The 23,351-nt window shown below is 33.7% G+C and overlaps 1 protein-coding gene across 1 annotated transcript in view; it reads left to right on the top strand.

Moving 5' to 3' along the window:
- The window catches only part of LOC131149329 (uncharacterized), a 28,346-nt gene extending 4,995 nt beyond the window's left edge, over nucleotides 1–23,351 (top strand). Inside the window, exons 2-6 of the mRNA XM_058099695.1 lie at nucleotides 6,236–6,588; nucleotides 6,899–7,393; nucleotides 20,137–20,646; nucleotides 20,729–21,229; nucleotides 22,184–23,351. Coding sequence (XP_057955678.1) covers nucleotides 6,238–6,588; nucleotides 6,899–7,393; nucleotides 20,137–20,646; nucleotides 20,729–21,229; nucleotides 22,184–22,738 — 2,412 coding nt within the window. The 5' untranslated portion in view covers nucleotides 6,236–6,237 and the 3' untranslated portion in view covers nucleotides 22,739–23,351. The remainder of the gene's footprint in view (nucleotides 1–6,235; nucleotides 6,589–6,898; nucleotides 7,394–20,136; nucleotides 20,647–20,728; nucleotides 21,230–22,183) is intronic.

Here is a 23,351-nt window from a genome sequence, read left to right as displayed (position 1 = left end):
AGATAATAACTCAGCGTGATGTCATCTAAGGTGCTTTTTCTCAGTTGGACCAACCAATATCAGATGGTCTTATGGACCATAATTATAAATTGTTTTGATTAATAAATTTACTCTTTGAATCTTGCCCAACTCTATCTACATATACTGCAAATACACAAGGGTATAGTTGGAAAGAAATCTACAGGTTGAACACCTGCTTCAGCCTTTGCTTTCTTACTAGTATAGAATATGGATAATGCAACTAACAATAGTCAGTTTTGGACAACAATGATATAAGTTGACCCAAGGACTAAATTAAGAAATGTAAATTATAAGATGAAATTTAAAGTGGGTGATTCTGCTCTGTTCATTTCTTTTTCTCATCTTTATCACCTACTGTCATTGCACAATGGGGTTATCTCTCTTTTTTTTTTTTTCTATCAGTAATCGGGATAACTTTTCTTGGGATTTCTGTTTTTGTTGTTCTATTAATGATAGGGAGGTGGATGAATACTCAGCCTTTTTGTGTTTGCTTGTGGGTTTCCGTCCTACTAATAGGAAGGACTATTCGTTGTGGACTCTTCATTCTTTGGAGGGGTCTTTTCTTGTTAGTCTTTTTTTGATCAGTTGATTCAGGCAAATGTGCCTTTTAAGCTCTATGGTTGTTTTTGGAAGGCAAAAGTTTCCTCTAAGATTAAAGCTTTTATTTGATTGTTTGCTATTAATAGAGTTAACATCAACAATAGGAGGCCTTCCATCGTTTTACCTTGGATGCATGCTCTCTTTGTTTGATAGTTCAGAATCTGTTTATCATCTGTTTTTGGGATTTCCATTTTTGAAGGTCTATTGATGATAGGGACGTGGATTAATAGCCTTACTGTGTTTGCTTGAGGGTTTCCATCCTACTAATAGGAAGGACACTTCGTTGTGGACTCTCCATTCTTTGGAGGGGACTTTTCTTGTTAGTCTTTTTTTGATCAGTTGATTCAGGCAAATGTGCCTTTTGAGCTCCATGGTTGTATTTGGAAGGAGAACGTTTCCTCTAAGATTAAAGCTTTTATTTGATTGGTTGTTATTAATAGAGTTAACGTCAACAATAGGAGGCCTACAGAGGCTCTACCTTGGATGCATGGTTTCTTTGTTTGATAGTTCAGAATCTGTTTATCATCTGTTTTTGTGCTGTTCTATTTCCTGGAGGGTTTTGAAAAAGCTTTTTAGTGTGTTTGGAGAGAGTTGGGCGTGTCCTCATTCAGTGGAGGATTTGTTGGTTAGGTTTGCTAGGAGTAAAGATGGTTTGGAGTTGTGGAGGTGTGAGATATTTTCTATTTCATGTGGTATTTGGTTGGAGAGGAATGCTTGTATCATTACACACACAAAAAAAAAAAGAATTCCTTTGAATTTGCTTTGGGATAGGATTCAGTTTTGGCTTCGCTTTGGGCTTTTGCAGATGAATGTTTTAACTTTTAAGGGGGTGTATTATTTGGATTTACAACATGATTGGAGATTTTTCATTTTATTCTTTTTCTTTCTTAGGAGGATTTCTTATGCTCTTTTTTGTACTACTGTGTCACATGTTTGCATGTGTAGTGATATGTAAAATATTTTTATAATTCTTAATACGATTAGATGTATTTTTTAAAAAATCAATAGTATATTTTCATTAATTTAATGTACAAACATTAATGTATGAATATTCAAAGTTATTTATAAAAAAAAAAAAGAAGCGTCCCTAGGCTGCAAGGCCTCCTGCTTTGCAAGGGTAGGGGGAGGGTCATCAGTCATCATAGTGAATACAACCTTACCCCTGCTTTTTTGCAAAGAGGTTGTTTCCTTGGACTTGAACCCATGACCAACCGGTCAAAAAGGGGCAACCTTACTGTTAATCTAAGGCCCACCCACATTCAAAGTTATTTATAAAAATTTATATTTGTTTAAAACTATAAAATACAAACATAAGACTTGAGATACTATTATGGCACCACATAGATGCATGGACATGAAATTTGAAAAATATAGGATATGATATCATATGATAGGAACGCTCTAATAAACATCATACAAAATATTAAATTTTATATTTATATATCATTATAGAAAAAAATTAAAATAACATTTTTATTATTTATTTATTTTATAAAAAATCTTATTGTATGTCCTCTTACAAAAAAAATGTTAGTAAATTTATTAGAATTTCCTAAAATATTATTATTATTATTATTATTTTACTAATGATCAACTAATAAATTTTTTTAAATTCAAAAAAAAATTATATTTAGGCGTACTTCTAGGTCCACAAATATATTATTATTTATCGAAATGATGTTAGACACTTCCAAAATAATTTTAGAAGAAGTTAAGAGAATTAACCTATAATATTTTGAAATATACCCTTTATTTGGTATTTGCAGTACTGTTGTATTTATTTTATTTTCTAACTAAATGAATTTTTTAGGTTTAAATCTTAACCTGTTTGAAATAAGAATTTTAAATGTTAATTTATCTATTTTTTTGAATTTAATTTTTAAGAAATATTTTTAATAATATTTTTTGCCATCAAAATGATTTACACTATGGGTGCTTATAATATGATATGAATATATGCTGCTAGTTTGTTTTTCAGCTAAATAAAGTTTATTTTTTTAGGTTTAAACATTTAACTCCAAAATAGATTTTATAAATATAATTTTATTTAATTTTGATTAAATTTAATTTGTTTTAGAAGTATTGTCTTTTAAAATATAAGGATATTTTTTCATTAAATTGTTTATTTCATTTGTACTTCTATCAATGTATGGTATTGATATGGATATGTAGTTGTCAAACCAAGATTCCACTGTCGCATATCCGCTGTTAAGCTAGTGCTGTAGCAAATTCAATGTAGCTGTCGCATAGCACCATGGATGTTGCTGATCAGCTTCAAATCATGAACTGAAATTCTAATTTCATTTATCTAGAATCGAATATTGAGTGAATCGTATGATTTGGTACAAAATTTGAAAAGTGATTCCAAATGACTTGCATATATGTACAAGTAAAATAGTAAAATACACTAAAATTTCAACAAATATGGATCAACAATGTTGATAATTGGAATGGCACCTGCCTTCTAAATCCTACCATGATGTATTGAACCCATACATATATTGATACGAAAGGGAAACTAGCCATCTAAACAAGATAATACCATGATTGAACCATTCCACCTCTATCAAGCATCAAGTTCAGTTAGTTTTTGTGAAACTATAACACGTGTTATGTGGCTCAAAACTAAAGCACTAAGTCTAAAAGTTCAAGATACACTAAAAATTTAAAATTAGGACCCACAAATTTTTTTAAAAAAATTTAAAATTTATGTTTATGGTGTGAAACACATGTTTAACAATTAAAAAGTCATGTGTATGCTTTCTTTAAAAAAAATTGAGAGGAATCAAGAAAAAACTTGATGAAGAAATTGAATTTTATGGTCTTAAAGGAATGAATCAGTAAAAAAACAATACAAATTTGAACTTATGGTGTTTAAAAAAAAAAAAAGTCATTTTTAATGATGGGCTTGCTCTAGCAACTCAAACAAGAGAAAATAAGTGAAAAAACATAAACAGAACTGTTTAAATATAAAAACTAATAAAAGTCAGATCTTTAAAACTACAGAATGGAGAGGGCAATGTGCCAACCAAAAGCTCACCCACTTTGTCAACTCTGGTTATCTTCTAGTTTCATTCACCAACTCTTTTTCCCTTCTAGTTTTATCTAATGGCAGAAAAGAAAGGTGCAGAATGAAAGGGCCATGAGATTGCTTTCTTCTCTCTGAAGACAGAACTCATATGTAAATAGCAAAAGGTCATAATGAAAAAAAAGAAAAAGAAAAAAAGAAGTTTAAAAATCTTTAAGTTGCATTTTGAAGGAGTTGGATCAGAATCTTACAATTCGATTCAGTTCACTGATTCATGAGGTGTATAGTACGATTCACCTCAATCACAGCATTCTGTGATTCTCCCATGCAATTCGAACCGATTTATGCCTTTCTCAATAAGAATCGTACAATTCTAACAACTATAAGATATTTATATATTTAGTCATTTTGTTTTATTTTTTAACCAGATGAAAGTTTTTTCGTCTATGTTTAAAAAATAACTTCTAGACATTCTAAATGTAATTTTATCTAATTTTGGTTGAATTACTTTATGGTATATAAAATAAGTATATTTTAGAAATCTTTGGTTGTACTCTGAAAAACATGAGGATATTTTTTGTGCACAAAATGATTTACACAATTTCTACTTCAATATATAGTATGAAAATCTTTTTATTTAGGAATGTTTAGTCTTGCTTTTAAAAGATTAGGATACTTTTGCCTACAAATTGGTTTACACATTTCATATTTCTATATATGGTGTAGAAATTGACTTCTGTTAGTAATTTTTTGTCTTACTTTCAAAAATAAGGATATTTTTGTCCATAAAATGATTTACACTATTTGTATTTATATATATATATATATATATTATAGTCTAGATATTCTTTCCTCTTTAATGATATTTCTTCTTTTTCATTTAAAAAAAAAATGAAATTGAAATTTCCACAAAACTTTTAGGACCAAAAGTAGGTTGCCTTTTTGAGGGGAATTCAGTTTGATTCGATATTTACATCAGAAAAAAGGTGGCCAGTGGCATCATGATGCGTTTTTTAGATGTTTGGTGAGACCAACAAAGTTAAAATATTTTTTAAGAAGATTTGAACTAAAATTTGAGGAGACTCCAAAAGGGATTCACCTCTCTACACTAGAAGCAATTTGCGAATGGGTTTTCATGTGTGAAGGAGCTTTCAGGATATTATGCTCTAGTTAGAGTTTGTTGAAATATGGTGAGTTGGGTGTATGTCTAATTGATTTTGAGATTGGGAAACCTTTTTCCTTTTTGGATTATGAGGGAAGGGGTAATTTCTGGGAACGGGAGAGCCTATTTTAAATTGTCACCTTAATAATTTCTTTGTACTCTCTGGAAGTTTTTAATGTTATTTTTTTTCTTTATTTTTCTCCTACCTTTTTCTTTAGGTGCTACTCTTTGTCCTTTTTTATTTTTCCTATATTTAGTTCATTACACTATTGTTGTATTCCTCAATCTCACATAACTTCCAGCCATCCATCAAAGAGTTTGTTCATTTTTCCTCTCATATTCTTCATGACTTTTTAAAGTACTACAATTTGTTCAGTAAGCACTTCCTCGCGAAACCTTTAGAAACCTCAGTGCAACCATGACAGGAATTTTCCTCCAACTATGACAGAATCTGGCTCCAATTATGATTATTTTGATCCCATCATAACAAAATTTCGCTCCCTTAGTCCCATCATAGCTAAAATATTTTTGTTTGGGGTAAAAAGTTCACTATTTTGGATCGATAAAGATGGTATTAATATGTAACTTTCGCAACTTTTTTAGATGTTGTTATATGAAGGTACCATTTTATGTAATTGTGTTAGTTCATGTGTTAAATTTGGAGACACATTTTTATGAGTTTTATACATATATTTGACAACATTACGTATGGCGTTACTCAGATGCTTCCTGCTTCCCAGGCAGTTTTAATTCCTGCACTTGCATATGTTTCTGCTCCCACTTCCTCACTGTCCTTTTATAACTGTTTTTAACTGCATGCTTTTAAGTTAAGATTGTAATGATCAACTTTTAAATCATTTCCTGCTAAGAATGAAATAATAATAATAATAATAGTGCTTTGGTAATCATATTAGTTTATGATTTTCCTTGAAGTCTGTTTGGCTGGCAAGCATTACCTTCTGTTGAGAAGAGCAAAGATTATGGTTTATTTTGAAAACCCCAGGTAAGCTAGAAAGGAGGACTCCACCTTCCAACCACAGGCTGAAAAAGAAGAATGAAATTTGACAAACTGCATGCAATTTCCCTTTTCTTAGTTTCCCTCTAGTGCATGGCTGATATCACTGAATGGTGCCTTTACGTCTAGAAGCTGCCAGTCTCCTATGACACATCCCAGTGGTTAAAGCTTGGGACTTCCACGTTGGAGGTTTCAAGTTCAATTCCTGAAGGGGTGGGAAGGGAAACTGGGAGATAGGCTACCCACTGATGTGTAGCCAAGGTCTGGTGGACCTCCAGTTGACATATTTAAGCTGCCTTGAAGTATTAAAAATGTTCCATAATCCTCCTAGATTTTATTCACCTTGTTCATTATCTGTAGTTTATTATGGAATTAACAGAGCATGATGTTGCTGCCCCCATATTGTCAGGAATGCATCGAAAGGTGTATGAGACCCGAAGTTTCAATGCTAGGGACAGGATAAATTACGTGATGTGGACAAGTGAAATGGACAATTGCCTTTCCAAGATACTTATAGAGCGAGCAAGGAAGGGAAATAAATTAGATAACACTTTGAAACCTGCTGCATTTACGGCTGCTCTTGCAGCCTTAAATGAAAAGTTTGGGCTTGATTTGACAAAAGAACACATTAAGAATCGGCTGAAAACATGGAAAAAGCAGTTTCGAATTTTGAAGGAACTTCTTGCCCAAAAAGGATTTGAGTGGGATGAGGTGCATAAAATGGTGGTTGCAGATGACTCAGTATGGAGTGCTTACATCAAGGTACATTTATATATTCAGCAATTCCTGGGATCAACTCATGCATCCTTTTGGCTAATTTCCTTCTTAAATTTATTCTAAGTTTTTTTTACTGTTAAAAAACATTCTTCCAATATTCTTTCAAGCTTGTTATTGATGTCTCACCTTTTTTATGTTATATTCTAAAGAATTCAAAATCAAATTTTCCTTTTGCAAAATAATTCATATTCTCCACTTTGTTATGTGAGTATGCAGTTGATCTATCAGCCTTTTCTAATTACATTCAGATATGTTCTTGTGTTCTTGACTACTGTAGAACCTAAATTATCTGCAGGCACATCCAGATGCAAGGGCATTCCGAGCAAAGCTCATTGAAAATTATGATGAGTTGTGCATTATCATTGGCAATGATGAAGCAACAGCAAGCTATTCTGACAATGTTGCTGAAGCTGATGTTGACTTGACAATTGAAAAGGAGGGTGTGAAGCCTGCCATTATGTCTGAAAACCAAACTGATGACAAGCAGACAAAAAAGTTGAGATGGTCAGATGAAATGGACAGTTGCCTCAGCAAGATTCTTGTAGAACAAGTGAAAAGGGGTTCTAAAATAGATAATATTTTACAGCGCGAAGCTTATGACACAGCTGTTATTGCTTTAAATGAAAAGTTTGGTCCTGAATTGACGAAAGACCACATTCGGAATCGCCTTAAAACGTGGAAGAAACAGTATGGAGTTTTGAAGGAACTTATTTCTCAAACTGGATTTGAATGGGATGGAGCACAGAAGATGGTTGTTGCAAATGATTCAGCATGGAATGATTATACCAAGGTATGACAAGAAATATTTTTCATGTATGATTTATGGGATGTTGGGACACCAAATAAAATGTATTGTCGAATGTGGTGGTTTTAGTAATTGAGCCCATAAGTTTTCCAGTCCTGAGTTCCCATATTATTGATATTTTATGAAACATGATTTCTAACTTATATTAAAAATTTTGGCCTCAAACAGTTGTTACTAAATTATACTTGAATAATGTTTGTATGCCTTTAAAACTGTATTTGAAATTCTTTCATATATGAACATAATTCCATAATTTCACAATGCAATAAAGATGGCCTTTTCTAGCTCAAACATTCCCCTTCTTTAAAAATAGCCTTATATTTTTGTAATAATTGTTGGGTATAGAAGTTAAAGGAACAAAACAGCCTAAACCTGAATTTTGCAACTTGCAACTCTTTTTTTTTGGAAAACTAAGTAGAATTAAATGGGGGAAAAAAGAAAACAAAAGAGGTAGTCACCTCGTACCAGAATCTAGGTTAATAAAAAAGCGGGAACTTCCTGCAAATGTTCAGTCTATCTACAAAATCTGAGCAAACAAATTCTCTGGCCCATGGTTAAGACTCCCATAAAGTACAGAACTAGAAATTTATGACTTCAGTCTTTTCTAAAATGGCTTTTAGTGAGGCTATAAAAGCTTCAATTGGATTCACCTGTGTGTTAAAATTCTTTTTGGTTTCGTCAGCCTCGAGTCAAAGCAACTTAGATGGAAGTCCTGTGTTTGTGATCTTGTTAAAAAAAATTATGATTTAGGGTTGGAGGTCCTCATTTTGGGTTGGGACATGAATTGGCATCAGAAAACAAAGAGAAGTGGGTCAAGGAGGGGGTTTTCAATTCCAATTTTTTTTTCATTAGAATGGCATGCGAGAGAAGGAAGAAAGGTCTTATCAAGGAATTGGAGCCAAGTCCAGGGACTTTGATGAGGGGGCACTTCCAGTTTGGGGATGAGATTACCAACTTCTATAAATAATTGTTTTCTAAGGAGCTTCCAAACAATTTTGATGGAGGGTCTCAATTGGAGCCCCATTGAGGCCTATTAAGTGGCTTGAGAGACCTTTTGAGGTCAAAGAAATTAAAAGAACAGTTTGGATGGGTTCACAGTAGCCATCTTTGAGGAGAATTGGGAAGTTTTGCACGATGGCATCTTGAGGTATTTTTAGAAGTTTCATCGAAATGGGTGGTGGGTAAGAGTGTGAATTCTACCTTTTTAGACCTGATACCCAAGAAGGAGAGATATTTGAGAGTAAGGGACTTCAAATCTATTAGTCTTGTCACTAGTCTCTATGAGATTCTCTCCAAGGTCTTAGCTAAGAGACTTCAAGAGGTCTTAAGGGGATATAGTGACCATAGTGCAATTTATGTTTATTCGAGATAGACAAATTTTAGAATCCATGCTTGTTGCTAATGAGGTGTGATTGAGGATGTGAGGAGGGGAAGGGGATGGATTTCAAGTAAGCCTATGATATAGTAAATTGGAGCTTCTTGGATAGGGTGATGTGCAAAAAAGGTTTTGGGGAGGTGTGGAGAAAGTGGATCAAAGGATCTTGGGCTCAACTATTTTGTCAGTTATGTCAATGGTCAACCTAAAGACTGATTTAAAGCTACTCGGGGGCTTAGGGATCGTTTGGAACCACTTATGCAAAAGTGTTTTTCAGAAAAAGTGCTGAATTTCAATAAGTGCTGAATTGGAAAAGTGTTCAAAGTTATAAGTGATGTTTGGTTGTATTTAAAATAAATAGTATTTAGATCCTTATTTTTATTATAGAGTACCATATGATTATTTTTAAACATATTTTAAATTTAAAATACTATTATTTTTTAATTAACAATTTCATTAATAATTATTTTAATTACTTAAAATTAAATTTAAATATTTTCTATTAAAAAATAAAATAATATTATTTTTTTAATTAATAATAATCTTGTTTTTAATGTATATTTATAGCATATTACTATCATATTAAATTATGATAAAAAATAATATTATTTATTAAATTTAAAATTTTAATTTTTTAATATTAATTTTGACTAATAGTTCTTGTTCAATCCAGAATTGAATTATAATAACTAATATGTATTTTTAAATATATTTATTTTTATAATTAAAATTTTAAATGATAATTATATTAATTTTCTAATTAAAATGTAAATATTTTCTATGAACTAAAATAATATAATATTATTTATTAATTAACAATAATATTTTATTAATTTATATTTATAATATATGATTATGACATTGATTTATGTTTAAAATGTTATTAATAAATAAATTTAAATTTATAGTTTATTTAATGTAAATTAAAATTTATAGGTGATTAGTTTTATTCTTTCCAAAATTTAATTGTATATTATTAATAATTAATAATTTATAATGCATAATAAAGTAATATATGATTAATTTTTAATAACGATTTAATTAATAACTATGTTAACTCTTTTTTTATTAACATTTAAATATTTTTATTAAGTAAAAATAATATAATATTATTTTTTGATTAACAATAATCTTGTTTTTAATTTATATTTATAACATATGATTATCATATTAATTTATGTTAAAATAATATTATTAATTAAATTAGTATTTTTAATTTTAAATATTAATTTCAATTAATAGATGGCTCTTCTTTATTTTAAAATTGAATTATCTTTCATTAATAATTAATATACTATAATATATAATAAAATAATATATGATTATTTTTTAAATTATAAAATAGTATAACCAAATGGCACTCTTTTTTTTTTTTTTTTTGGTAAAAGTGCTCATTTTAAGTGATTAGTGCTATAAGCACTTTTTTTTTTTAAGTGCTCCCAAATGGGGGCTTAGGCAAGGGGGCCTATTGTCTCATTTTCACACCTTGAGTAGGATGCTTATGTGTGCTTAGAGTTTGAGGTGATTAGAGGCCTTTGCATGGAGAGGGAGGAAGTGGAGGTGCCTCATCTCAAAGTTTGCTATTGATACCATGTTGTTTCTTGAGGACAGTGTTGCTAAATTTTGTAAAGTCATTGCCTTGCTAAAATCTTTGAGAAGATCTTGGGTTTAAATTCAACTTGTCTATGAATGGGATGGTTGTTATCAATTTGGGCATTAGGGTTTTAGAAGGCTTTAGATATTGGCTAGTTGTGTTACCCTTGAGTGGTTAGTAACCTTCTTGGGGGCAATCCAAATTATTGTCCTTCTAGGACCTTGTGATTAAGAGGGTGAGTAGGAGAGTAAAGGGTTGAAGAGGGCATATTTTCTTTGTGGGTTGTGTCCCACTCAGTAGTGCTTTGCTTTCCAATGTCCCTGTATAGTTCCTTTCTCTTTCTAGACTGCCTTTAAATGTTGCTAGGACTCTATAGAAGTTGATCCATGATTTCCCCTTGTTGGGTTTCGAGGTGAGTAAGAGAGATCATTTGGTTAGTTGGAGGTTGTTAGGGAACCCAAACCTGAAGGATCATAGGGCTTGGTAACGTGGTATCCAAAAACATCTCCCTAATTGGTAAATGGTTGTGAATGTTTCCTTTGGAATGAACTCTCTATGGCACAAGGTGATTAAAAGTAAATATGGGTTCCATTGAAGTGGGTAGGGAACTAGAGGAAGTAGTATTACTTCTCATGTATGCCCTTGGAAGTTCGTGTCCTAGACAGTGTGACAGTTCTTTCCTCTCACCCATTTCAAAGTGGGTAATGGGAATAGAGTCTATCTTTGGGAGGGTGTTTTGGTGAGCGAGATTCTTTGGAGTTGAAAGCACCTTGGTTGCTTAAGCTTTCTTCTCTCCACAATGCACCTATCAACTCATTGTTTTCTTTTGAGAGGGCCTTGTTCTTGTGGAATTTCTATTTCATCTAGTATTTCAATGAAAGAGAGGTTAACGAGCTTACCATTTTTCTTTTCATGTTGGACCACTTTGTTCGTTCCAATAAGGAGGATGAAAGAGTTTGAGAGGGTGATTCTTCGACGTTGTTCTCTTCAAAATCTTTTTTCTCACATCACTTAAAAACCCCCTTCCTGCAACTTTTTCCCCTGGAGCCACATCAGGGAATTCTAAGGCTCCTTCAAAGATTTTAACCTTTTGACTTTGACTCTGTATATGATTAATATGCATGATATGCTACAGATAAGGTCTTACATTTCTCTCAGTGGAATTTTTCATTTTTTCAGGAATCTCAATGAAAGAGAGGTTGACAAGCTTACCGTGTTGCTTTCTTTGTTGGATTGCTTTGTTCCTTCCAAATTCCAATAGGAAGGATGAGAGAGTTTGAAACAGTTTTTGGTGGTTCTCTTCGAAATGTTTTTTTGCACTTCTCTTAAAAACCCCTTCCCCTGACTTTTCTCCTTGGAGCAACATAATTTGGAAGGCTTAGGTTCAAAGATTTGGACCTTTGACTTTGACTCTAAGTAAGATTAATATGCATGCTATGCTACAAATAAGGAGCTCTACATGTAAGGTGGTATCTTATCTTTGCAATGCTCTCCTCTCTTACCTCGGAGAAGCTTGGGTGGCACCTCAGAATGTGAAAGATCTCTTGCACGTGAGTTATTGGGGTTTTGGCTCAAGCACAAAGAGCTGTATTTTATAAAACATTGCAGTTTTAACCATCTTATTGACTTTATGGTTTGAGAGGAATTCGGGAACTTTTAAGGGGAGCACAACTTGTCCTTGTTTATTATGGGATAGAGTGGTGGTCTTTGCCTCTTTTCCGGCCCATTTTTTTTTATTGTTTTTTTTTCCTTTTTCGGGGAGATGGAGGGGGTGTGGGGTGATTATCGTTGTCCGACCTTCAAAGGGATTGACAGGCAGCTCTATTTTAATCGTACTGGTTGTTGACCATTGTTCTTTTAGGACACCTTCTCCTCATTCTATTGCACATTGTTTTCGTTCTTGATAAAAATTTTCTGTTGTCTAAAAAAAAAATATACTCCTCAGACTCTATGGATGATGTCTTCCATGTTTCAAAGACTCCTATGATTGATTTAAAAGGACTTCCTATCTTTAAGGATAAGGGAGATAATAGAGATGCAGATAATGGACAAAGTAAGGTCAAGGAGGATGGTAAAAGAAAATGGTATTTTGCCCGCTTTAGACTTTCCTTAGAAGGAGATTTGTGAAAAGGACATGTACATTGAAGCTTAAGATCTCTTGGATAAAGTAATCCTAAGGTTGTCTACTCCCGGAGGGCAAGAAGTCAGGTAGGATTGTGATAAGTAAGAAGACACCATTCAATCAGAGTTAGACAAGTTAAATGTTCAATTAACTAGGAAGGGAAGGGCTAGCCTTTTTCATTCCATTCTCTCTCTCTCAGTCTCTTTTTTTTTGGGGGGGGGGGACTTCTTGAGCGCCTTTAGATAGTATTTGTTTCCTTATTTTCTTAATAAAATTTTTTATTCCAATAAAATAATTAAAATCCCAGCCAAGGACAGGAGGAAAAACCATATTTGTGCATTGCTATAGTGGCATGAAGAATACATGTTAAATTTTATTGTTGTAAGTTATAATTTGCATTGTGAAAATGCTTGCTGTGGCAATGTTATAATAGCTTGATGATTTGAATAGTTTAGACAATGAACTCCAGAGGTCCAAATAACTGAATCTTTGTCCAAATTACATGATGAACCTGAGGTCAAATTACTTGATGAACCTAAATAGTTACCCTGGAGACTTTTTTGTCCAAAACAAAAAGGTTTCATTTTCAAGCCTATAAAACTCAAAGTTTACGTTTCCAAAGTGGGTACATATTTCCTACTCAATCAAGAGTTCTGGCATCAATCGTTTAGACAATGACTCAGGTTTTTTAATTGAAAATGCTTATAATTTATTAAAATGAACTACCATAATTTATAAATTGTATTTTACATGTCTTACATATTTGAAAGAATGACTTGTATCATATCTTGCTCACAGTATCATACATGTCTTTTTTGCATGGATAGAGATGAGGGTCATTCAGATGGTTTTAAATGGATTTTTTTCAGGGTGTAGGGTGGCACTGGAGGTTGAAATTGTGAAAGGTTTTGGTTCTAGATGGAGTTGAATTAGGAATCATTTGTCGACCACTAATATTTCATTTTATGAAGCACACATGGATTGTTATCAGACACAGTACATGTCTTGACACATTTATATGCCAAATCCTAAAAATTCAAGACACGACAAGGCAATGACACAGATGCTTAAAGAAGAAAAAAAGAAACTTATATTTTTTTAATTTATGATTATGCTAATAGCACATTTTTTAAATGCAAATATATTCCTTTAAAAAGATGTTGCTAAATATTGTCCAACTGATTTTCAAACTATTCATTGATTGATGCAATTTTTTTTGGTAATGCAATTGATGCAAGTTCCAAGCTCACTTAATTTAGATAATATATCTTTATATATATATATATGATCTCTCAAATTTTGATAATATTATGACATGACCCCTGAGATTTTTTCTTTTCCTTATAATAATACTCGTCTTGTCTTATAAGTGTCATTTGTCGCGTCTGAAACATGTCCAGAAGTAAAAATAAGCCCAATATGCCTATGAAGTGTCTGACACCAGGAATGCATTGGAGGCATGTTGATGCAATACATTCTGTCACTTATTGTTGCTATAACTTCTCCCCTGCCCCCCTACTTATTCTCGTGGCAGATTTTTTTGAGTAGGGTGGTTGATAAGGTCATTGACTGAGGTTTTTCGCTGTGTTTTGCTGTGATTATCTTCTGTCTCTTTGCAATTTTCTGATGATCCTATTTCGCGACAGGGTGCCCTTCCTTAATATTCTTACTCTTACGCCGCATTTGGGAGCATGGATTTCGAGCCTTGGATTTGGATTTGTGTGGATTTCACAATTTGGTATTGCGTTTTTTACAAATCCAAATTGAAAGCCTCTCCCAGACACAGGGTTACTGAATTTTAAGAGTTGCTCAGGTTTGAGAGTGATGCAGATAAGGGTGGAATGGCTGCCATTAGTTTGAGCCCTGTTGTGATTTCAGGTTTTACTTCTTTTGGAGATTATGGTATCTTGTATTGATCTTTGACTTATTTAGGAGTTCTTTTGGGCAGTAATCTTTATTCTGTTGCTTTTTAGGATCCTGCAATCATTAAGGGTCTTTAAGGGCTTTGGTGATTGGAAGGACACTTTTTTTACTTCGGTGGCCACATCACTTTGATTCAGACATTCTTTCCTTTATCTCCCATTTTTTGTCGTCATTTAAGATTTGAATTGGAGTGGCAACTAAGTTAGTTAGAGTGATGGTGGACTTCTTTTGGGATGGAGAGGTTGAGGGGTGGGGTCACTTAGCAAGGTGGAAGGTTTGTTTGTAGGGCTAAGACCGTTGGGATTCAGTCGTGGCAATAAGAACATTGCTTTTGTAGGGAAGTGGTTGTGGTTCTACTTGGAAATTGATTTTTTTTTTTCTGCATAATGTCATTAAAAGCAAATTTGGTTTGTTGGAGAATGGGTTGGATTGTAACATTGGCTCTACCATCAGAATAATTAGAAATTCATATTGCAAATTTCTTTGTTTTTATCTTTTATGAAGAATAAATTGACCTGTAAATCTTGGGTTACATGATGCACCCATTTCCTAGTATTAGACATATATAACTAAAAAAAAATGGAAGGGAAAGAGCAACATAAATCAATGCAAGAGGACTAGGTGGTGGAGCTTTAAGGGAGAAAATATATTAAAATTTAAAGATAAAATGATCCAAAAGACTGATTGTACAATAGGGGGATAAGTTCAATGCAAACACTGTGGAATAAAATGGTTAATTCTATCATAAAGATAGCAAAAAAACAAAAGGTTTTAGGTGAATCTAGAGTAAGATACTCGGGTAAGAAGGTTGGTGGTGTGAATACTGTGGGATCAAGATGTCCAAAAAGTCATAAATACAAAACAAAACTGGTCTAAAACATGGCAAAGTTGTAGAAATGTAGAAACTCTTGAAAAGTCTAAGGAGGCAAGAAAAAATGCAAAAAAAGGCTATTAGTGAAGCTAAATATATGGCTTATGATACTTTATATACTAGAATAAACACAAAAGAAGGAAAAGAGACATTTATAAACTTGCTAGAGCTAGAGAAAGACAATGTAAAAGATTTAGGTAATATAAAATGTATAAAGGACGAGAACAATAAAGTCCTAATCAAAGAAGAAGACATAAAAGAGAGGTGATGGAGATGCTTTAATAAGTTGTCTAATGTAAATCAAACTGAAAGCTTGACGTTGGAAGTGACAAATGAGAAAAAGACTAAAAATATGAGATTTATTCACAAAATTAGAATCCTTGAAATTAAGATGGCTTTAAAAAATATGATAAGTGGGAAATCTATAGGACCAAATAACATACCAATTGAAGTTTGGAAATGTTTAGGGAATAAATGAAGTATATGGTTAATTACTATATTCATCACTATTATAAAAACCATGAAAATGTCAGAAGAATGGAGGAAAAGCACATTAATACCTTTATACAAAAACAAAGGCAATATTCAAAATTGTAATAACTATTGTGAAATTAAGATCATGAATCATATAATGAAACTATGGAAAAGAGTAATTGAACAAAGAATAAGACTAGAAATGGGAGCTTAAGATATCAATTTAGTTTTATATCTAAGAGATTGACAATAGAATCTTTATCTTTTAGGAAGATTAATGGAAAAGTTAAGGGAAAATAAGAGGGGCTTGTATGTGATTTTTATTGACCTCGAGAAATCCTATGATAGAGTATTTAGGGAAGTTCTTTGGTAGGTTTTAGAAAAGAAGAGAGTGTGTATTAGATATACTGAGGTCATTAAGGATATGCATGATAGAGTAAGGACTAGCGTTAGGATTGTAGGAAGGAAATCTAGAGAATTTCCAATCACAACAGGTGTACATCAAGGTCCTACTTTAAGTCCTTATCTTTTTGCTTTAGTGATTGATGAACTCATTAGGAATATCCAAAACAAGATCCACTGGTATATGTTATTTGCAGATGATATTGTCTTGATTGAAGAAAGTATGAGTGGTGTGGAATCTCAGTCAAAACTTTGGCGAACTGTTTTAGAGTCTAAAGTTTTTAGGATAAGTAGGAATAAGATAGAATATATGAAATGTAATTTCGGTAATGTATGGGGGAGCATTGGAGAGAAGATTAAACTTGATATAACCAAGAAATTAATAGCTTTAGTAGATTTTTTTATCTTGGATCTATTATGCAAGTGAAAGGGGAAACTGAAGAGGATGTAATACATAGAGTTAAAGTAAGTTGGATAAAATGGAGGAGTGTGTCAGGTGTGTTGTGTGATCGTAGAATACCCTTAAAGGAAAGTTTTATAAGATCGCTCTAAGGCCAGCCATGCTTTTATGGATCGGAATGTTAGATAACTTAGAAACGATATGTACGAAAAGTGAAAATTTCTGAAATGCAAATGTTAAGGTGGATGAGTGGTATAATTAAAAGATAAATTGAGGAACCAACATGTATATGCAATAAACTAGGCATACACGGTTGAAGACAGGATAAGGGAGGGACGGCATAGATGGTTTGGGCATTTGAAACTTAGGCCTAGCAGTGCAACTCTGAGGAGGAGTTAGTTATTGTTTCTAGTATTAAAAGGGGTAAGGGGAGACCTAAAATAACTTGGAATGAGATAGTGAGAAAAGATTTAATAGCTCTTAAGCTAGAGGAGGAAAATGTTCTTGATCAAATGAATTGGTAGAAAAGGATTGTAGTTGACCCCACCTAGTGGGACTTAAGGCTTGTTGTTGCTGTTGTTATCATTTGACACACATTCTTTGAATCCTCTTATTTTTATTTGGTTAATAATCCTGATAAAGTTAACACCAGAAATATGTTGCAAATGAGAAGACTTCACAAGGCTTTCTCTCATGATATTTGTGTGATGTGATTTGACAGTGATATGTCAGTCTTTTTTTTTTTTTTTGGTGGTTTGGATTTTATGGAGCAAGTTGTTTTGATTATTTTGGAAAATCTTGTGTGTTCGGGCTTCTTAGAGGCTTTTCTTGCTTACTGTTAGAGGTTTTGGAATGGGTAAGCTTGCTAGTAGACTATGTGCATTCTTCACAGTGCTTTAGGGTATTTGGTGAGGAATGCACATATTTTTATTGACCATTCTTTGACTTTCTAGCTGCTTTAGGAAGGAATTGGTTCTTGCATTTTTATGGGCTTATTCTTTTGGTTGCTTCAAAGCAATGTGTCTTTCAGACTTTTAGGAGGATTGGTGCTGACTTTTGGCTTGAAATCTTTTGTTTTTCTTTCTTTCTTTTTGTTTCTCTTATTTTTATTTGTTTTGACCTTCTAGGAGGATATCTTATCCTCTTCGTATTTCTCCTACTTTCAACAAGAAGCAAGTTTTAAGTCCCACTTGGTGGGTCAGCTACATGAGTCCTTTTTTGTGCCAATTTGCACAATCTTGGGCAATTTCCTCTGAAATGTGGAGGATTGTTATTTATTACAAAAGAAAATTCATTGATAGGGAAATAATTTACAAGGAGGGAGAATAAGATATTTACCCACAATAATTTGGGGCAAACCAGGAAAAAAATTAAAAACAATGAAAAGAAAGAAACATCAGACAAGTGGAGGATTATTAAATCCTTATTCAGTCCATTTCTAGCCCCCCTACCACTAACATTAACCAGCTCACTGCTGCTCGCTAGTGCATTATTTGGCTACACTGCAAGTGCCTAAATCATCTTATTTGCCCCTCCCTTATCTTGTCTTCTACATTTGATATGCCTAACTTACAACGAATTTGTTCATTGCTTAATTCATCTTTTAGAGTACCACTCGTCCACCTTAGCATTCTCATTTCAAAAACTTTTACTTCTTAGATATCTTATTTCTTAGTTGCCCAACTACATCACAAAACACACTTGAAGCATGCCTCCTTTTTAAGCATCCTGTATGAATTCTGTATCACATTTTCATTAATTTCTCCTTCAGCTTGCATAACTAGTGCTATTAATTTCTTGACCATCAAGTTTAATTTTTTCTTCAATATTTCTCCTAACATGACTTAAATTATATTTCATATATTTAGTCTTAAAACCCCCTCCCTTCTAAAGCTTCAACCCAAGATATTAACCTCTTGATTGTAAAGCTTCTTTCCATAATTCTAATTTTAATACTACTCTACTTCTAGTTTCATTGATCAAGACAATATCATGTGCAAGTTCGTATTTTAATAAATTTGACCCCTTGTATGTTCACCACTCTTAATAAATTTATTTTTTCTAAAAAAAAAACTTGAAAATTGCATCATAAGATACTTAAGATGTTGTTCATATTAGCAATATGGATATTTATAAGATGTATCATATTGAATGCACCATATTGAATTTTGAGTTTTGATAACTTAGACTAGAACATCAAAGCCTTAAACAATGATCTTAACATACAGAAAGATAAGTTTCCAACTTTCCGCTACGCTGCTAAATGTTAGAGGCGTGATCATATAATGCCTGGAGAGCAAACTTTATGTTGGTGTGCTTACTGTAAATGATCTCTCAGGAACTCATTTAAATACTGTGAAATAAGAAGGGATTTCACTTCCAATAGACACATCCTGACGCCGTGATATTCCAAGGCGGGGTTATAGAAATTATGATCAGTTTCAGATCATTTTTGTGGCTATTATGCATTGGGAAGTTCCATAAATGGTACAATAATTAGCTTGACTCTGACAGAGGTTGTAGAAGCTTCTGATACTTGTCAGATTCAAAATGGCAGCATACATGATATGGACAAAAGAAATGTATGGTTGCCTTGGGACATTCTTGTACCGCAAATGAAAGAGGATAGTAGAGTAGATATTTTTAAAGTCCAGAACATGTACACCTTCTATTACAGCTTTAAACAAAAGATTTCAACTTGAAAGATCATGTCAGGAATTGACTGTGGGGTACTGAAAGAACTCCTTGAGCTAAATGGGTTTCAGTGGGATGAGGGAAGGAGATGATTATTGCAGATGATTCAACGTAGTGTGTCTACCTCATGGTATGCTTGTATCATGGACTATATTTGGTAGAACCGTTTAAAGTTCTAATGTTATAAAATTATGCCATAGAATGGGAATAGATTTAGATTGAATAGAATCATGAATAAGAAATGAAATTTAAAATTTTATAGCATGATTTTTTAGCCTGGTCATAAAAAATGTTCTTTCTCAGATATTTAAGGTGTTCACAGGGCCTAATCAATAAAGTATGAAAGCGATAATTTTTGCGTTTGCATGTAGTATGTGAAATGCAGTGAATAAATGCACTGCTTCCTCTAGTACTCCTTAAAACTTTTTTATTTTAGATGATCTGATGCAGATGTAAGGAAAAAACTATGAGAATTATTGACCTGAGTGGTTATTTTATTTCCAAGGCAGATTAGTATATGAAACTGTACTGAGACTGAGCATGTTGCAAGAATCTCAAGTAATTTTACATTTGTCTTCTTGTTAAAAAGGAAAAGCCATTGTCATCGTATAGAAAGTCCATATATAACATTTTATACGAAATCTTCTTTAGTTTCAAACATGGTATTTGAATTATTTGAAGCCAAGTTCGAATTTAAATCCCAATCATGCCAAGTGGGTGTCTATACTGGACAAGATAAGGATCTGAATAGGTTTATATCATATAGATTTCTTCAGACTGAGCCGAAAATACCAGTACTTGTTGTAAATCTGATCTTCATGGTTAATCCATATTGTGACCATAACATCTTGCTAACTTCTGTCCCCTACACAGACTCACCCTGATGCCAGGGCCTTCCGGGGAAGGGTTGTTGAGAACTACAATCCATGGTGCATTATTTTTGGAAATAATAGTGCAGTTGAAGGCTATTCAAGAACTGGTGATGAATTAGTGTTGTGTTTAGCAGCTGATATTCGAGGCTCAGTGGCTCTTAATAACTCTCCTAAACAGTGTGGTGGCAATGTCAAAGATCATGTGAAACACTTGAGGTGGACAAGTGAAATGGATCATCACCTCAGCAAGATACTTGTACAGCAAGTGAAACTCGGCAATAAAAGTAAATTTGATAGCAAATTAAAGACTGCAGCTTATGTGGCAGCCGTTTCATCTTTAAATGAAAGGTTTCAGCTTGACTTAACAAAAGACCATGTTAAGAACCGGCTCAAGACGTGGAAGAAAATGCATGGACTTGTGGTGGAACTCCTCGATCATGGTCAATTTGAATGGGATGCAGGACGAAGGATGGTCCTTGCAACTGACTCTGTATGGTATGACTATATCAAGGTATATCTCATTTAGAAGAAATTTTTGGTAGCTCTTTATAATCTTCTTAATTTTGCTAAGCATTTCTTCCCCCTCTGAACAGATAAACCCTGATGCAAGGCTTATTCAAGGACGAGTCATTGAAAATTATGGTGATTTGTGTGTAATCTTTGGCAGTGACGAGCCAAGTGAAAGTTATTCTTTGGATGGTGCTGAAATTGATTTTGATTTGACTGCTGACACTGAAGGAATGGACAATGAGGATGCATTTAATAATCGGAGCGACAGTGGAAAAGAGAAAGGGAAATACATGCTATGGACAGATGATATGGATCGTTGTCTGACAGAGAAGCTCATGGAGCAAGTGAGGTTGGGAAACAAGCTCGAGAAAAATTTTAAGCCCAGCGCTTATACAGCTGTTCTTACAACTTTAAATGAGAAGTTTGCACTCGAATTAACAAAAGAAAACATTAGGAGCAGGTTGAAAACATGGAAAAAGCAGTATGGACTTGTGAAAGAGCTACTCTCTTATGGTGGATTTGCATGGGATGAGCAAAGAAAGATGGTTGTTGCCAGTGGCTCTGTATGGAAAGAATACATTAAGGTACATAAGTACATTAACACATTCTTGTTGAATTGATTTTAAAGTGTTTGGAAAAAAATTAAGGAACCAATAATTTTAATTGTCCACTTGATCTTCACCAAGCATCCCTTCAAGTAGTGCTAGGTGCAACTGCTACACTCCCAAGGCAAGTGCTTGTAGAGCAGGGCGCAACTGCAAGTTCTGCAACTGCTAGCAAGCAAGTGAATGGTATAATAAGTAGTAGCACCACCTGGTACAAGGGGTGGTGGTGGGCAGTGCTTGTGCAATTGCTAGCAATGATGGGACATTTGGTGGGAGATTTTTGCTTAGAGAAAATGACAGGAGTGTACAATCACCAATTTTATAGTGATGGCTTAGAAAAGAAACTAACCCAATGATATGCTAGAATATAATTGGAATGCAAATATATAAAATTACAAAGACTTAATTGCATTCCATTCCATTCCATTCTTGTGTATCAAACAAATAAGGCGAAAGGCACTGCCTAAAAAGATAGAGACTAGAGGTTCTAAAATCCCTCGAACATCCCTTAAGATTTCAAAAAACCCTTAGATCTTCCTGAACGTTTGATTTCTGGGACACTTACCCACCTTCGTTAATCTACTATCAAGTCCATGTAAGTGTCCCAGAAATTAAATGTTCAGGAAGGTCCATGAGATTTTTTAAACCTTTAGGAGAGGTCTGCGTCTTTTTTCTAAGCAGAAGGTCCCTTGAGATCTTTGAAAGCTAGGAGAAGTTCGCATCTTTTTTGTCAAACTGAGCAGATGGTTTTTGCCTTTTTAAATATTTATAGAATGGACGCACTAAAAGGAATCCATTAAGGATGGTTTTTGCCCTTGATATCACTTTAGAGGCTGTGAATTTGGGGGTGGAGAGTTGCTTCCATAAGTATCCTTAGTATTTTATATTCCATCACATGCTGCTTAATTATTTATCCTTTTTCCCCCCCTGCAGAAGCATCCTGATGCAAGGCCTTTACGATCTAAGTCTATTGAGAATTACAATGAGTTGCGTATTATCATTGGCAATGAGCAGGCGGCTGGATACTGGTCTAGAACTGGTGCAGATTATGATGCAAATCATACTTCAAATAATGAAGAGCATGCAGTGACTCCATTACAGGTTATGGTAGATGAAATAAGCCATGATGATACTGGTGATGGCACACAAGGGTCATCTCAGCAGACAGGGGCTAGGCCCTCTTCATCGTCACATTCAGAACAGCCCTCGAAGAAGAGACGTACTGGTGATGTTATGATCGAGATGATGAGCGCCATGGCTGCAAATATTGGTAGGATTGCTGATGTTTTAACAGAAAATAGCAAGGCAGTTTGCTTGGATGAACTGTTTGAGATGGTTCAGAATATTCCCGGCTTTGATGACGATCTCATCATCGAGGCATGTGAGTTTCTTTCTTTTGATGAGAAGAGGGCGAAGATGTTTATGAAATTAGATGAGAGATTGAGAAAACTCTGGTTGTTGAAACGGTTGCGTGGTCAGAGTATTTGAATTTAGATCAATTGCCCTTATTCTGTGAATACAGTAGATTCCCCCCCCTCCTGCAATTGAGGGATCAAAAAAATAAAAAGAAAAGAAAGGCGTAAATAGAAAAGAAAGAGAAGAAAAAAAAAGGGGAAGGGGGGGGGGGGGTGGTGGAACAAGTCGCTTTCCCCAGCCCCTGCTGGGGAATTATATGCCTGCCATTGACATCTGCCCTGTTTTATATGTTAAGGCCATTGCATTCATTCTTTTTCTAAGTGGTGGTGGGTTACTCGTAAATGGATCAGTTACATGTGGGACATTTAGTGCAGCAACCTCATGTTAATTACAAGCTTGATCTTATTTGGCAGCATAGATTTCGGATCTAATTTGTACTAGAGCTGAGCCTTTTTTGTCTTAGTCCCAATTTAATACTAAACATGTCTGAACAAATTGAATGCTTGCGCCAGAAATTTCCTGAGATGTTGGACAAAATATTTCTATGTTTTCAAACATTACCATAGGAGATATCAAACTCAGGACATTTGAATTAAAGTCTTAATTTAAAGCTGGTCCTTGCTGCTGAATGTTAAGATGACCATTGCACTCTTGTAGTTGTAATCAAGGAAATTCAGTTTTGGAA

The sequence above is a fragment of the Malania oleifera genome, chromosome 2 (assembly GCF_029873635.1).
Source record: "Malania oleifera isolate guangnan ecotype guangnan chromosome 2, ASM2987363v1, whole genome shotgun sequence".
NCBI lineage: Eukaryota > Viridiplantae > Streptophyta > Magnoliopsida > Santalales > Ximeniaceae > Malania > Malania oleifera.
This window is presented reverse-complemented; position numbering and strand designations above follow the sequence as displayed.